The sequence below is a fragment of the Colius striatus genome, chromosome 11 (genome assembly GCF_028858725.1).
Source record: "Colius striatus isolate bColStr4 chromosome 11, bColStr4.1.hap1, whole genome shotgun sequence".
Lineage (NCBI taxonomy): Eukaryota > Metazoa > Chordata > Aves > Coliiformes > Coliidae > Colius > Colius striatus.
Window position 1 is genome coordinate 12,995,550 of NC_084769.1, and position 17,476 is coordinate 13,013,025.

General features: G+C 43.7%; 1 protein-coding gene across 2 annotated transcripts in view; it reads left to right on the plus strand.

The window, feature by feature from the left end:
• HSPBAP1 (HSPB1 associated protein 1) overlaps positions 1-15,369 on the plus strand; it is a 36,769-nt gene extending 21,400 nt beyond the window's left edge. For both annotated transcript variants that reach the window (XM_062004861.1, XM_062004862.1), the window contains 5 exons: positions 538-674; positions 3,258-3,429; positions 11,496-11,579; positions 14,491-14,601; positions 14,811-15,369. In XM_062004861.1, coding sequence (XP_061860845.1) covers positions 538-674; positions 3,258-3,429; positions 11,496-11,579; positions 14,491-14,601; positions 14,811-15,362 — 1,056 coding nt within the window. In that variant the 3' untranslated portion in view covers positions 15,363-15,369. The remainder of the gene's footprint in view (positions 1-537; positions 675-3,257; positions 3,430-11,495; positions 11,580-14,490; positions 14,602-14,810) is intronic.
• The last annotated feature ends 2,107 nt before the right edge of the window (positions 15,370-17,476 follow it).

The following is a 17,476-nucleotide window of genomic DNA, read 5'->3' on the forward strand; positions in this document are numbered from 1 at the left end:
AGAATACATGGAGGAAGGTCAGCAAGGAGCAAAGAGAGCAAATATGCCACATAGACCATCAATTTGGTTTGAAAAGGGAATACCGATATTTTCTTTCTTCCTTTCATTCTCTTTCTAAATGACATTTATCAGGTTTTTTTTAAAGAAGTCCTGAGCTTGGGTAGATGCTTAAGAGTGGGGAAAAGGGTAAAAAAGTGTGTTTGAAATGAAGGAAGGGAAGCCAGGTGTGGCCACAAAGCAGTTGGCAGTCCTTCTCTGGAGCAAACAGGTAACTGGCTTGATATGAAAGAGTGGGGTGAGACAGAGATCTGGGAGGCTGTGTAGTCAGACAGAGAAACAAGAAAGTGAGTAGAAGAAAAGCTACTAGAGAGGACAATTTTAGAGGAAAGGGGCACAGGCCATGCATGTAGGAACCCCACCAAGGAGCAGCAGCTGCAGTGGATACAGAGCAACTGAGCAGTCAAGAGACTCAGAGAACTGCGGGTAGGATGTGAATCAGTTCAACAAGTAACATACATAACCTTTCCATTTCTGCAGGATATCAGATGGTCTGACTTTGGTTTTCCTGGAAGAAGTGGAAAAGAGAGCACCCTGTGGATTGGTTCTGAAGGAGCAAACACCCCCTGCCATTTGGACTCCTATGGCTGCAACTTAGTGGTGCAAGTACAAGGAAGGTAACAAGCGCATACACATACAACAAATACAGAAGCAAGTTATGCTGTGCTGTAAATTTAGTTCTGGACTCTGGAGTATTAATTCTAGGCCATGATTATTTTAGATTTCTGAGCTCTCGAGGTTTGATGAGCATCATAACTGTTCTATAGGACATAGCAGAACTGCAGGGGATTGGAGTTTGACTGGGGGATTGAAGTAACGCAGTTTTATTTTCCTCTGTTTGGGGAAGATCTTTCCTGCTCCATGGGTTATGTGGTTCAGTAATAAACATTTTAATCTTCTTGCAGTTATGAATTTACAAATTTGGAATTAGGAGATAAAGAGTTAAAAATAAAAAGCCCAGAAATAAACTACTTTAGACTTGTAGGACGTCCTCTGTGCAAGAGCCTCTAATAGCCTGCTGGAATTAATTTGAAAGGGGAACATCAGGATGGGAGCAGCCAGCTGTGAGCAAAGTTGAAAGGGACACTTGAGGCTCCAGACTAATTTTGGAGCATGTGATTTGTTGCTATATCTTTCTGCCTATTTGCATGCTCTCTCTCTCTCCTTTTTCCCCCTCTTCTTTTTTTTTTCCCTCCTTTCCTTGAATATTGGCCTCAGGGGCTTTTTGTTATCTATTATTGCTAGGGTTATGCTAGAATGACAAAACAAGTTGCATGCATTATTTTTTTAGGTTTGATAATATTTAGTGGAAGGAATAATTTGCCAGTGGGATTTTAATGTGATTAATTACTCTGACATTTTATAGACCAGTAAAATCATGGTGCAGGATTTGGAGCCAGACAAACTGGCTTCTGTACTGGGCAGTGCCACAGGTTGACTGGCTTTAAAGCCTCAGGCAAATTAATTTCTCATCATCTTCTCTGTAAGAAGGATAAGACTCTGTTTAGCTCTCAAGCAGGTTTTCACTCATGTTTATAAACAGCCTTGAGATCCTTGGGTGAATGTGCATCAGACACACTCTGGAATCCCTCCTCAGCACTGCACTTTGTTGCAGCCCATCCTGTAAACTTTGCATCACGTCAGTAAGCATTATTTGTTGAAGTCCAGACACTTAAGAGTATTCAGAAGCCAGAAGTCTCATTGAAAACCATCCAACTTATATGCCTAAATATCTTCTAAGGGTACACCTAAATAAAGCACAGTAGTCTAGCAGACCTGGTAACCTGCCCTGCCTCTTTGATCTCTACCTTCAGGTGTTGAACTCGAGCCAGATTTCCAGCATCATGTAGCAATTTTGCCTACCTTCCCAGAACACTTCCCCCTCCTCCTCTCTTGGAACAAAACCCTTGCACTTCTCAGGGAAAGAAGCAGCCTAGAGCCTTTGCACGGCCTGAAAAGACAAAAGTTGTTTTCCTCTTTAGAGCAAAGCCTATAAATACATTGCAAACTTGCACAAGCGAGTGAATCCTGTGCTGCTTCAGAGCGGAAAGATTCCCTTTTGAGACACACAAACAAGACAGGCTTTGTAACAGAATATAAGATTATGCTAAACTTAAATAGATTTGCCTTTGCAGGCAAGCCAGGGACGACTCTTCAGCCCTTTGTTGCTATCTTGAATTTCCTCCTGGCATCCCTTGCGCTTCTTAGTTTTTTTGCTTCATGATATTGCCTTGTCATAAGCCTGCAGGATCAACCGATGAGCCTCCTAACCTAGTTATTCTCTGCCCCTTCAGAAGCTCTAGTTTGGAGGGCAAAATAAAGTTGCAATAAGGCTTGAGTTAGAGGAGAACTGGTTTTTGTGCTTGTATCCAGCAGCAGCTGTGGTAGTTACCAAGAAATGTCAGCGGCCGATGGCACTTCCATCTGTGCCGATCTCTGCAGTTCTGGCTATCCTGCTCTTCTTGTCTGTTCTGGTTTTATGCCATTTGGCTGCTTTTCTCCCATTTTCAAATCTGTGACTTAGAACTGACAACCAGAAGGAGAAGGCAAAAAGAACTGAGTACCAAGGAAAGGGACAAAAAGAAAAGATCGTGCTGAAGTCTGAAACAAAGAAGAGAGCTGTTCAAATTGTCCGACTGTGCTGCAAAGTACTGCCTTTGCTTTCCATTGCTTAGCACATGGGTCACCGTCATACAGATTGTCTGGCACCTCTTAAATGTAATGAATTCTCCCTTTTGTGTATTCCTTCCTCGTTATTTCCATCACCTAAAGTACTGCCATAAAAACCTCCTATTTCTAAATAACATATGTACCTGCTAAGATATTTCATTTATAGTACCCATAAAACTGGCACCACCAGTTCTGGCATATTCTTTTTGTCTCTTTTTGCCGTGGTCTATGTAAATGAAACATCAGTTCCTGAGGACAAGGTGCATGTCTCAGCTCGGTATGACCGACACTGTGCCTTTCCAAAATAATTTGTGAGAAGCTGTAAATCTTTTCAGTTAAAAAATTAAAAAGTGGAATGTTTTAAAAACACTTGTAGGAGACAGGCTGTAAGCACTGCCTGTGTTCTCACTGCGTAGGAGATTCTCACAGCCAGGCAGATTTATGTTTTATTGAAAACCTTGCTGCTGCCTTTAGTTCTTTGCTGTAACTGACATGCACTGAATACATTTGTATCTTCTCTCCGTTTCCAGGAAAAGATGGTACCTCTTCCCACCTGGTGACACCAGTTTCCTTTATCCCACCAGGATCCCTTATGAAGAATCCAGCGTATTCAGCAAAGTCAACGTTCCCAACCCTGATCTGAAACGCTTTCCTGAGTTTAAGAACGCAACAGCCCATGTGGTTACACTCAGTCCAGGACAGGTACCACTCTCATACAAGCTTTATGTTACTTGAAAGATTCTAGTAAATTATTTAACTGCCTAATTAAGTGCTAGGAAATCTTAACAAATTGACCATGCCTGCACTCATTTCTCTCAGCATGGAAACTTTCTTTGCTCACAGTTATTTTACTAGTGGGTTTTTTTGTGCAAAAACTGCAAACATTTGGAGACTTAGTTCAGTCAGCTGCCCAATTCCATCACGGTTCTTGCAATCACTTCTCATTTGTCTGCCTTAAAACATTCTTGAACGGTACTCCAACCTGCCTACTCTGAAACCAGTATGTTCTGTAAAATCTATTTGATTAATGAGCGTGTAGATCATAGAGTCATAGAATGTTAGGATTGGAAGGGACCTTTAGAGATCATCCAGTCCAGTACCCCTGTTAAAGCAGGCCCACCTAGATCAGGTCACACAGGAACGTGTCCAGGCAGGTTTTGAAAACCTCCAGAGAAGGAACCTCCAGACCCTCCCTGGGCAGCCTGTGCCAGGGCTCCCTCACCTCAACAGTGAAATATTTATTTCTTATATTCAAATGGAACTTTTTGTGTTCCAGCTTCATCCCATTACCCCGGTCCTGTTGCTAGATACTATAGAAAAAAGGGATGCCCCAACCTCCTGACATCCACCACTTAGATATTTATAAATATTAATGAGATCCCCCCTCAGTCTTCTCCAGACTAAACAGCCCCAGTTCCTGCAGCCTTTCCTCATATGAAGGATGCTCCAGTCCCCTGATCATCTTGGTGGCCCTGCACTGGACTCTCTCCAGAAGTTCCTGTCCCTCTTGAGCTGGGGAGCCCAGAACTGGACACAGTACTCCAGATGAGGCCTCACCAGGGCAGAATAGAGGGGGAACAGAACCTCCCTTGACCTGCTGGCCACACTCGATGCATCCCAGGATGCCAGGACTCCCAGGTTGATAATAAAGTAAACACGATGATACTTCCATTTAGAGCACACACACACTGTCCAAAGGTTTTGTGGTGCTTTAGAAGGATGTGAATTTATTTATTATTAACCCTGTTTTGCCAAGAAAGTTCAATTATAAGTGCCTGGCCTATAGTCACACAGGTAGTCAACAACAGTATGAGAGTAAGGCTCAGATCTCAATTCCTACTCTCCTGCTGTAAGTAGTGTCCTCCTCGATTTAATCAACATGGTCTGTATTTGGACTCTGAATTACCCTCTTTCATTTGTTCAGCAGTGCATGTCCTTGTAATGCACTCTTGTGCATCTCAAACTGTCAGGCCTTTCCAAAGGCATTTTGCAATGTTCATTGCTCCAACTGCTTAAGACAGTGAAGTTGCCACCTCTAGAGCCTTTTCACTGTTCCCCTACCAGATGTTGTCACCTCTTCTGAGCTGCCAGCTCAGTGACTTCTGTGAGTGTTCCCTTAGCCCAAGCTGGCAAAGGCAGCTGCCTTCAACAATTTAAAGAATGCATTTTTGCTACTCCAGCTGATTTTGAGGAGGCAGAATGGGGAGCGCTCCTGTGAACTGATGCAATGGCAGACTGGAGCAGGATAGTAGTTTCCAACAAGAAGATGATGTCTATTAACTGGGAAGAGTGTACTCTTCTGCTGGTACAGTTGCAAATGGGGGAGTCCATGATGAACCTTCATTGTTTGCACTACATTATTTCCTGGTCATGCTCTTACAGCAAAGGATTAGTTGTCCATTCTGCTCTTTGTAAGGTTGCAGCATTCAATAATTTCAAGCATAAAGAATGAAGGTGAACCTGCTTCTGCAGGGGGGTTGGACTAGATGATCTCTGAAGGTCCCTTCCAACCCCTACCATTCTATGAAATGTCTGATCCATTCAGCACTGCATTATCCATGATCCCCAACACCACTGCAATTTATAATCTCCTTTGGAATGATCGAGTGTGGTAGTGAACCTTTAATACGATCTTAATTTTAATTAGGCTTAAAGCAATTACAAATTAATCTTGCTAGGAATACAGATCTTGAGAACCAGCTCAGTAATACAAGTTGTCTGCATTGCCATGAAGGAGATACTGTTTGGATTTCTCTGGGAAAAGTAACGTAGAGGCAATAATGGAGCAGTCAGGTATTGCCCTCATCCATTTTTTTCAGAGCCTTTTGGGTGGTGCTTGCCAGCTTCTCATCCAGAAGCTTATGGGGCAGGTGGCTGGAGACTGCTGCTTTTTGATGGAGAGGAAATGAAAGAAGAACTCCTTTGTTAACAAGGGAGAGAATGCCTAAATAATAACAATCTTGATACATGCTTAGCAGTAGTCTTCATGGAGAATTAATACAATGACTGCAGAATTTGCAGCCAGCTTGATTTTGTTATAATACAGAGCATCTCCACTGTCCCTCACGGGGTACACAGAGTGTTTTGGATTAGATATTGTAACAATAAAGGCTTGAAAAACATAGACAAAGGTGTTCTTAGGTATTCAGGAGAGCAACTCCATGTAGGGTGAGTGCAGCTGTGAATATCAAAAACTTCATGTGTCTAATGCCACCTCCTGGTCGTTGTTTGCTGCATGCCATTTTTCTGCAGCCTTTTAAGGCTTTTAAAGCAGAATTGCTTCCTGTAGCATTGTACCAAGGCACAATACAGACTTCGATTGCATCCTTTGTGCCCTTTCACTGTATTGTTCAGAGGTGAATCTCCATTACGAATTTAGGTAGTTAGCTGGGACTTTTAGGTTTTATAAGGCTTTTCACAAGGTTTCATCCTGTACTTGACCAGTAACTGAGGACTGAATTTCCACAGAGGTCTTAATACAACTTCTGGTTATACATTAGTGATATGTTCTTGATTCAAATGACTATAACATTTAGATATATAACTTAAAATACGAAGCTGAGTAGTTTTAGGGTTTGCAGCTGTACACAACTTTATCCATAATGTTACAAGCTCAAGTTGTTTCACACAAATGTAGGAACTCTGTATAAATATTTGGACCTGGTCACCTGTGTGCTGGTTGCAAGGCTGAGTGGTAAGTATGGAGCAGCAGACTGACTGCTGGTGGATTTGTGCTCACTGAACTAGTGAGTTTTCACCCAAAGCATTAGTGTTTTGTTTTAGTTGTTGAAAACTTCTTCAATATTTCTAGGAACACTTGGGCTGTTTTCACAAATACTCTTTAAAAGATTGCAAATGGGGCAAAATGTGTCTGTTCTAGTACATTCCACCCCACACTCTGGGACAAGTATCCTGTCTGCCAGCAGTGGGAAGAACCTGGCACCTCTACAAGGTGATTCATCCTCCCTGTCTTATACAATTACACTCCTCCAGGAACGTTTATCCCATCCTGTCCTTCAGCACAGGCTATAAAAGAAGCCTACACACATAGATGCCTAACTTCTTTGATGATTAAAAATAGGAGAGATGAAAACGCTACAAAAACCTGAGATGCTATACAAGTACACGATCATTGATCATTCCTTCCTCTGTCCCGCTTCTCACCAGCTTTTTTCTTCCTTCCTGCTTTCTAACATAATTGTTCTTAATCCATCTTGCTCTTAATCCATATCCATATCACTAGCCAATGGTAAAAAGATGAGAAAGTACATCTCAGCTTGCCTGAAGGTAGTCACGTGAGGCTCCACACATCTGCCCTCCTAACAGAGAGCAAGCACCTCCTACACTGGACTCCTACAAACAAGGCCATTCCCTCTCACCCTGCCCCAGACAGGAGGGGTGGTGCACACCAGGACCCATGCTGTTACAGGCAGCAGCCAGCTGCCTTGCTGCCTGGCCTTGTGGCCCAGGTGCAGCTCTAGCCACCTGAGGTGCAAGGAAGGGCCTAACTGAGCTGGTCTTAGAGGCACATCAAATCTGAGAGGGATGCTCCTAACCAGCCTTGAAAAACATTGTCCCAGTGTAGGGGAAAATGGTTTTAAAAACATTACTGCTTGCTGTCTCTCACTGTGGTCTGCTGCTCAGAACCTTTCCTCCCCTGCTTTTGCTTGCCTGCTTTCTGAAAGTCTAAAAAAGGTCTGTGTCCACAGCTGCCATTATCACTGAGTTCCTGCAGACAGCTGCTTGGTTTTCCCTTTCTCTGCTCCCGCTGCAGTATCTAACACACCATGGGATTCTGCTCAGCTCAGCAGCCAGAGCTCTCAACAGCACAGGCAGACCTCTGACATCTAACCCATCTCAGAGCAAGCAGAAATCTTCGTGAGGTCAGGGAGGGATTTCCCTATGTGTCAGTCTTAAAGAAAAGCAGCGAGAACTTCAGTTTGGGCTTAAAGTGGTGAGCAGCAGAACAGAGAGACTGAATAACCAAGAAATGTATGGTTGAGACAACAAAAAAAAAGTGTTGTGGTACATCAGAAAATGCAGTAATTCAAGTTTTTTAAAAGGCAATTAAATGCTCCAGCTAGAAGTACACAAAATGTTTTTTTTGAAGGGGCTGCAAGGGCTGCAATGAAAAACTACTTATTGGGGGAAGGAGTTTAGGTGATTAAAGGAGAACTCAGAGTTGTACAAAGCATTGTGCAGAGAAGGTGGGTAATAGTTCTGTTTCAGGGAAATAAGAAAGAATTCTCACGTGGGAAACTAGAGAGCTGGCCCCAAGTCACCCCACAGAAAAAGCAGACAGCCCAGCTCTGCCTCTAGACACCAGAGCTATTGTCTCCTTCACAGAAAAGGCAAAGGCTGGGATGTTCATCTGTACTAGAATTGGTGAGGAAAACACCGCTTATCCTGCAACACACACGGAGCAACCTGTGAGTGCCCGAAAAGCCAAACCAAAAAAACCCAAAGGTGAAAGCTGCCAGGTCCTAACTCTGCTTTCCCACCCCTTCCCTGAGCTTTGCTCCATCCCATGCCTGGGTCCCACTGGGCACAGCACAGCAACAGCCCCATTCCAACCCTGCTCATGGTGCTGGGCACGTGTTTCTGAAGTCAGTGGCCCTCAGTGCTCTGTTTCAGCAAGTGGGAAGACACCAGGCTGGGTTGAAGAGGGAGCAGAGTAAGAGGCATCTTCCTGGCACCAAGCTGGCCTAGGGCCCAGGCTGGAGTGTCAGTGCTCTCACTGAGCCCTCACCTGGTGCTCCATCAGAGCTGACTCTGCATATATTATTTTCTTTCTCATTGCCAGGGTTGCAAGCACCTCTGGGCTTTGCTTGGATCTCCCCACAGCCCCTCATCTGTCTTCTGCCCATCACCCTGCTGTCCTTTGGTGCTTCATTTTCTTGCACATTTACCCAAATATCTTTTTCTAATGAGCAGGTATTTCTTGGTATAATATTTCACTTCAGGACATGTTCTCTTTTTGAAGCAATTCCACCTTTGCCCTACCTTTGCACTGTATCAAGTTAATCATGTCCATGGAGAATTTAAACCTGTTCTGTTCTCCGTGCTGTACAAGTCTTCATCATTGCTTCACTTGCTCTCCCAACTGTTCTCTTGGTTTCTTTCCTCCTGTTACAGACCAGAATTTCATTTTGTCTTTTCTGGGGTTTCTGTCCTACTTTGACTTCATCTGCTACATTTCCCTATCACTAGCCTAAGAATGAAAATCATCTGATTGGTTGCTGTTTAGATGAGCATCTTCCCAACCCACCAAGATAAATATGTTCTGTAGCAAGCAGGCTAACACAAGATTATCTCTTAGCTAGGACTGTTCTGCCTTGCTTTTGCACTTTATATTTTCCCTGTGAAATGTTTCCTGCATTTGTGTGTGTGTGTATGTGTAATATTTCACTGTGGTTTGCTTTCACATTTCCTGTTGAAATGTAGTTTCAAATGTAGCTAAATCTGTGCCCCATATTCACACCCATATGGAAGTCTGCTTGCTTTTATTGTGGAACTGATAGCTGGAGGCGGTGATGGTGAGGTTTTGCTGCTGTGGAGTGGTTTTTTTGTTTCTAGTTTGCAAACCTAGAAGAATACCAGTTTGTAAAGGTAGAAGAATCCCACACTACTTCTCTCTTTGCTGAGGTTTGTGGTGGTTTTTGGTCTTTTGTTAGTTCTGCTGCTCTTTTGACAGCCCTATTTTTTGTTTTAATTACTTTTTTCCATTTCTTTGACTTCTTTAAAGTTTTTGTCTTTCTACCTCGTGATCATTTCCTTTTATTTTTTCCTTTTGGCTGCTCTAAGTCCTTATTTTATCAAGCATCAGTTTGCTCAAAATTAAAAGAAGGAGAGCAAGTGTCTTTATGGTACCTGTTGTGCCTCTTTGAGTCATAGCTCTGTAGTTCCTCTATAAATGCATCAGCAGACAGTGCCAGCTGTGGAAACACACATCTTGGCAGTTATTACCCTTAACCTGCTGGCAAGTGAAACACGATCAGTCCCTCCAAAGACCAAGTTCCTCCTCTTTGATTTGAAAAGACTGGGCTAGTTGAGGAAATTTCCTTTTTCTCCTAGTTGCATCTCCTCTTTCCAAAGCAATTCTGTCTCTGCTTTGCATATGAGTCATGTTTAGCCAGCACATTCCATTACTAATTTCCATCTTGTTTTTCCAGGCAGCATCTCTTACTGAAACATTTATACGCATCCCTTAATTTGCCTTGCTTTGGTTCCCTTGCTACATAGTCCCTCTGCACTGTACCCCACTTCCCTAATGTCTTCATCCACCTCTCCAGCATGCTGCAAGCTCACTCTTCCTACATGAGTCTCACAGGAGGGATCTAGTTGTTGGAAACAGCTGCTTACTGCAGCAGCTCTGCTGCCTTCTGCTGCATCAAAGTTTTCCAGGCTTCATCATTATATCCCTTTGTCATTTGGAGGGCACTCAGATTCTTCAACAGAGTTCAGTGTAAGATCCCCTACAGAGCAGATGAGCCTTTGGGACTTCTGTGTGATTCTGCAGTCAATGAAATGTGGGCAAACACTTGCTAACAGATAAACCCATTGCAGCTGATGCAACTGCACTTTTTATTTCAAGTGCACTGAAAGCAGCATTCTGAAACTTGTTCAGTGTAGAAAACACATTTTGGCTTTAGTCTATGTAGGGTTTTGTACCCTTTTAGATGTCAGGAAGAACTAATTGGTGATATTTCTTAAAGAATGGCCCTCCACGGACTGACTTTGGTCTGTTTTGTATGCCACGCTGGATTAAAGTACCATTTCCAAATGGTTTTGACTCTGCTCTGACTGTCCTATAAGTAAGTGCTTGCAGCACTAGTGCCACAGTGATTGTTTCCTGCACAGACATTTTCTCATTAGCCATGTTTTGATGCAGCCAAGCACAGGGCTATCTAGGATATAGAAGGTTCTTTTAAGTAATTTGTGTCTACCAAGAAAAAGAATTGTCTGCAATTCAGATACAGATCATTGCTTCACTTTCCCCATCCTCAAGTGTATATTTTAATCTGTCCCTGACCATTTTTATTCCATGTCAAAAAACATCTTTTATGCTTTTCTTGATAGCTCTATGTTAATCTAATGTTCAGTAATCTGTAAAGCTTGTCCTATATCATCAGAACAACATTAATGTCTTTGTACCATAAAAGCCATGAGTTAAAATCAATTTTCTGTCACACCTATCATTCTGATATAGTTGTAAAGCTCTGAACTAGGCTGTCATGATTTTTAGGACACCTTCTTTTAAATGCCTATCTAAAAGTAGCTTGTTTAATACTGGTGGTTATTTACCAGAATTAAAGCTAGATGTTGTTAATCACAATGAATGTGCACCAGGATACCTGCTTTTTGAGGTATCTCAAGCCAACTGGCAGTCCTTCTAAAGGAACTGGGAAATCTGCTCAGCTGGAGAGTCTACAAAAGCTGGGACTTTCTCTAAAGCCCTGCTCTACAGCTACCCCAGCTGCACTCCTTCTGTACAGCCAGACAAGTTATAGGGTTACAATCCTGCTTTACATGAGGAGGAGATTGAATGAGAGGTAGTTCTGGATCATGGCTACCTTCTTACATGATAGTATTGGCACAACAAGAGAGAGCAGGCATTGAAAGCTTGAGAAAAGACTCTTTAGACAAAAGAAATAAAGATCACATCCCACTCCTATTCCTTGCCTCATTGTGTCTCTGCATCCCACATCACCTTTCTGCTAGTACCCTAGGTTTCTGCTAGTACCCTAACTCCATGTCTCCCATTCCAGGTCCTGCTCGTTCCAAGGCACTGGTGGCACTATGTGGAATCCATTGATCCCATCACTGTCAGCATAAACTCTTGGATTGAGCTGGTATTTTCCTTTTTATGTCATGGTGACATAGCACTTCAGTGTCTGCCTGGAATTTTGTCCTTTGCTTGCCAAGGTCAGCCCTATTGTGTGTGCTGTATTCAGAGGCTGGGCAGACAGGAGCCCTCATGAGTGCAGTTTTTTCCTGAAGAACCTTCCAAGGTTCCAGATCTGAAGCCCCAGTTCAGCAGAAAACTCATTCAAGTTTACCTCAATCAGGCAAACAATTAAACACAAGCTAAGCTTAAGTCCAATTTGTATGGGCTAACGAGCTTTGTGCTGAATAAGGGACAACAAAACAGCAACTTGACCTCCAGCACATGCTTACAGGCAAAGCTAAATTGGAATTTAAATCAGATTAATGTGATAGGAAGGGGGTGGCAGAGGAATTTTGAATTTTTGTTTCTCTCTGATGGTTTTTATTTGCCTGGAGTTGGATTTTCTCAAGTATTTAATTAACTTTCATTTCCCCAGGCTTTGATTTTTCTTGCTCACCTTAACCAGTTTGCATGGTTCCAGGAATGGGATGGAATCATAGAAGAGTTTGGGTGGGGAGGGACCTTTAAAGGTCATTGAGTCCAACTCCCCTGTAATGAGCAGGGACATCTTCAACTTGATCATCTCAATGCTCCAGAAGATTTTCTGATTCCAATTACTTGATTGTTAATCCTAGCTTAATCTTAAAACAGAAACCACCCTTTGAAATGGCCTGTGGAAGCTGCCTCACTAAAACACCTATTGCTGCTGGGTTTTTTATAACAGCACCTTTATTAGGCTGGGAGATGAGCACATGCATTGAGCTGCTGTTCAAAGATCACGTGGTACATTTCTCATCCCAACATCAAACCAAGCATCTGCAGAGCAGAGGAACTCATTTGGGTGTTTCTCTCGTGGAGAAATTTTCCAGGTGATGATGTGTTTAGAAAGGACAGCAGGCCCACAGCCCATACCCAGCTCTCACATAGCCCTAAGTGCAGTCAAGCTGTGTCTGGTGCCAGAGAACACACCAACAATATTGCAGAGCCACCATTTAAGCCACCTTAGGGGTAATTCAGAGGAACTGGCTATGTGCCCTGTGCTTGGAAAGACCCTGATGTCACCACACACACTTTGTACCCTCAGCTGTGCCTCACAAATTATCCCCTTCTGGAGGTGCAGGTCGGTTGGATCAGTTGTGCTGGGCTGGGAGCTCCCAGCTGGCAGGGTGATGTGCTAGCTGTAGCATTTCTAGCTGTTCTTGTCTGCTGCAATGTAAAAAACAAAGAGTGGAGCTAATCTCCATGGCCTTTCTGCTCATAAAGGTCTTGCTGAAGTCACCAGGATCCTGTTTGGTTACAGCAAGTAGTTGTGTTGAATCATAAACAAAGGAGCATTTGCTGGACCTGGCTATTGAAAGACACACACACTCCCCCTCCTTCAAAAGCTGCCATAAACCAGGGTACTGTTGAAACCCAAGTGAAAGTTCCTTACAGCCATTATCCCTACAGCTTGATTAATGTGGATGCCAAAAGACAATACTGAGAACATTTCCATTACCAAATCAAGCACTTCTTGCTTGCAGCTGTTACCAGCTGCTTTCATACCGACAGCCTTGAGTCAGGGCAACACTTACAGTCCTAGTGAAACCATTATTGTGGCAAGGCTTTAGAGCAGAAGTTTTAATTTGCTTTCAGCTGAATGGGAGCTACTCAAAGTACTCCTTGCTTCCCAACATACTCTTGTGCAGTCAGTACAACAATTCAACAGACCAGGATGAATACCAAGAGCACACTACCTTGAATAAGTTCCACATGTAGATATCTGGTGTTTTGGGGGTTTGTTGTATGAGGCCATTAATAAGGCAAACATCCAAAGCCACAAAATGCTAAGAGGACTTCCCTCTGCTTCTATCCCAAATTCTGCCCAGGGTTCCAGGATGAATTGCTGCCTTCAGCACTCATACTACCCAGATGCATGGCTTGCCTAACATATTCCCTGAAGCCACAAAGAGGCAGCTCAGTGCCATGGGTTGACTAGGTTACACCTTTCCTCCAAAACTTGTCTATCTAAGCATCTCAATGAAAGCAGATTTATGCATTCACTCCCAGGCACTTGTCATTGAAACAACTAAACCACTGAGCTTGTTTGGAGAGTCTCACTGTCTCCTTCCACATACCCTTGCCATCTACATACAAGAAACCCAGTTAAGTGGGAAAGCAAACTCAAAAAGAGGCTGTAAAGTTTTGTTCTGCTATCCTAAACTAGCTAGTGTCCAGAGGATGATGCAGCAAGTGAAGGCCTGAAACAAACAGCCAGTTCCTAAAGTTTTTTGTTTTGCAGAAGAGCTTTCAGAGGAAACACGTTTTTTCCTCCTGCTGCTGTTTAAAACTGCAGCAGTGTGACAGCTGCTGTTACGTGATAAAACATTTCCTGAGGTTCCTTAGGACTCGCTTTTGTGCCCCTGTAGGCCCCAGAGAGCTGCTCTAAGATGCTGTGTGGTTTAAGTGCTTATATCAGGCACAATATGTGGATATATAAAATTTGCTCTGTACTTGCACAGGCCTTCTAGTCCTAAGGAGCTATATAAATGCATACATTAATTAAATGCTAACATTGCATTGTAACTCCAAGCACCAGATTCAATTAACAGAACACCAATAAGGGAAAAGGTTATGTACACCCACTAGAATCTATTTTTAGCAAATCCTCACCGAGATGAGCAGTTGCCCCAGCGCCTGTGCTGTTGTCCCTGTGGGGGCTGTACACTGAGTAGGAGCATCAGAAGCCTGAAGCCTTGCACTGACTTCACACACACACACACGAGTATGGCTTTCAAACTAGGGCCATCTATTTAGTTCTTCCCAAGATCTTGCAGCTTTCTGCAGAGACTCAAGTGCTAACCTGTCTCCAATCACTTGCTGTTCCCTCGAGGCAGGATGCAGATCACGAAGCCCGTGTAGAAGAAGCAATAACTCGAGTGCTGGTATGTGCCATAAAATCAGCAGAAAATCCCAGTGATGGAGATCCCTGGCTAAATCCCACAGAGGTAAGCCTTCTCTTGCTCCCATTAGAGCACTGAGAACAGAGAATTAGTGACATTTTGCTCAGCTCCCTCTGAGCCTTTCTGCTGCCTGAGAAGAAGGATTTTAAATTCCTTCCCTTCATGTAGCAGAAGTAATTCATGGAAGATGATCAAGCAACACTGAATTGAAACATATCTCCTTTTAATTAAGTGCATCCTGGGTGTTTTGTTAGGTTGAAGCAACATCTCATGAAATCAATCTTCAATACCTGAACAAAGCAGTGTCTGCGTGTTTGGAGTGTCGCGAGGCAAGTGTGTCAGAGCAGGCGTGTTCCAGCAGCGCTGGTGCAGAGCAAAGGACAAGGGCTTCACGCAAGAGGAAGAAAAGGGAAGCTGGCTGTGAACCAGAGGGCTGCAGAGTGCTAACCCACACATTTGGCTTTTCAACACTTGAAGCAGAAAAGCTGCAGAAGATACCTTTTGGGCCTCACCTTGTTCAAGTTTTACCACAGCCTGAAGGAACGAGCTCGATGGGTGCACTTGCAAGTGATAGTAAAGATCTTCTCCATGAAAATGAAGGGGGACATTCTGGAAAGTCACACTGCACCGGGAAGCACCTGGGAACGAGCAATGACTGTGAAACACCTGCACATCAAGTGGATTCAGAGGGTGATCCGGATGCCTCACAAACAGCCCTTTCTACCAACGATTTGCTGGACTGTTTGGTTAATCCGCGTGTCATCAATTTAGTGGCTCGGCTGCTGTTGGAGAGAACAAGAGTTTAATGCTAGAGTGCTTCTTTTATTTTTTTTTCTAAAATAAAGAAATTCAATGTCAGCCTTGTTCTGGGTGTTTAAGCTCCATGGTAATTAAATGTTTCATTTCAAGTAATTTTTAGGTACAGATAGACACAGTTAACGGTTAAGCGTCAGATCGGAGTTGAGCTGAAAAAAGAATAACTAGTTAATGATGGCTGGGAAGAGAAAGGGGTGTTTAGTCAGAGAGCTCCTCAGTGTTAAGAACAAAACAGAGCACACAGTTCCACTCCCACCACGCTGTGTGGATGGGATCTTTAAAGCGTTCTGCATCTCTGCGCCGTGAAGCGAGTGTGGCTTGATGACAGACGATAGGACAGAGTGGTGGGACATGGTTACAGAGCAGAGTGCTCAGAGTGGGAGAAGACAGCCTGACTTACTGTAGGCTGCAGCCCTTGACTACATTTAAAGTAAAAATCAGTTGATCGCATTAGAGATAGCAAGTTCAAATAAACCTAACCTCAGGCAAGAGGCAACGCGCTCACTCACTGACGCGTCTCCTTCCTCTCATCCACAAAATAACTTCAGTTTTGGCACAAAGCTCGAGGATGGAGTGAGACAAAAGCCCTCAGCAAAAAAAAAGTGGCCTTCATCTGGTTCAGAAACACTTGCAGCTGGAAGACAAAAGGCCATCGAGAAGTCACTGTTATGATTTATTTAAAGCCAGATGCGCACAGTTCCTTGTCTCTAAGGAACAAAACAAAGCTCTAACCCCCTCTGCTTTCTGTTCACAGTGGCAACAGAGTCTGGTGTTTGGCCAGGACACAGCTTCAGAGGGGTTTTTTTGCCACAACTCCTGTGAAACCTTTGCTTTCCAGGCTTACCTTTGCTCATGTCTATTAGCACCTACAAAACAGTTTCCATCTTTAACCTGTTTCCACATTCATAACCCTACACCATCAGCCCTCTAGTAGATAGTTTCTTTACCTGATGCATGTTCTCTGCTAAATACACACACCTTGTGCTCTGTTCACAAAGATCATAGAATCATAGAATGGTAGGGGTTGGAAGGGACTTTCAGAGATTATCTAGTCCAACCCCCCTGCAGAAGCAGGGTCACCTAGATCAGGTCGCATAGGAACATGTCCAGGTGGGTCTTGAAGACCTCCAAGGAAGGAGACTCCACAACCCCTCTGGGCAGCCTGTGCCAGGGCTCCCTCACCCTCACAGTGAAATAGCGTTTTCTTATGTTTAAATGGAACTTTTTGTGTTCCAGCTTCATCCCATTACCCCTTGTCCTGTTGCTAGCTACTATAGAAGAGAGGGATGTCCCAACCTCCTGACACTCACCATTTAGGTATTTATAAATGTTAATAAGATCTCCCCTCAGTCTCCTCTTCTCCAGACTAAACAGCCCCAGTTCCCACAGCCTTTCCTGGTATGAAAGATGTTCCAGTCCCCTGATCATCTTGGTGGCCCTGTGCTGGACTCTTTCCAGCACTTCCCTGTCCCTCTTGAGCTGAGGAGCCCAGAACTGGACACAGGACTCCAGATGAGGCCTCACCAGGGCAGAGTAGAGAGGGAGAAGAACCTCCCTTGACCTGCTGGCCACACTCTTCTTGATGCATCCCAGGATGCCATTGGCCTTCTTGGCCACATTGCTGACTCATATTTAGTTGGATGACCTTCCAGCAACTTATAGGTGGAAACTCTTGATGACAAAGCTGCTTTCTCTCTGCTTTTACATAGACTGCATGTTGGCAGGGCCCTGATGAATGGGAGCAAGAACTGACAGTTCAGACATCCAGGATATCTTGCCATTGAAAAACTCCCCAACAAAACTTAATGCTCTTGGAAGAGGAAACAAGCACAGAAATCTTCTCCTGAAATCTCCTTTTGAGTGTGGTTATTCAGCTACTGGATGAGGCAGGATTTAACTCTCCTTCCTCTGCCTGCCCAAGAAGGAAAGAGAAAACAAAGCTGTACGTATAATTCATGGAGACCTTGGCTTTGAAAAGTGACTCTACCTGGGGATCCTTGAGCTCTGTCTTTGACCCAGAAATATACTGTTTCAAATGTCCTGCTCTGCCCTTGTAACGGGGCTCAGACCCTGATGACACCCACGTGTCCTCTTCAGCAGCAAG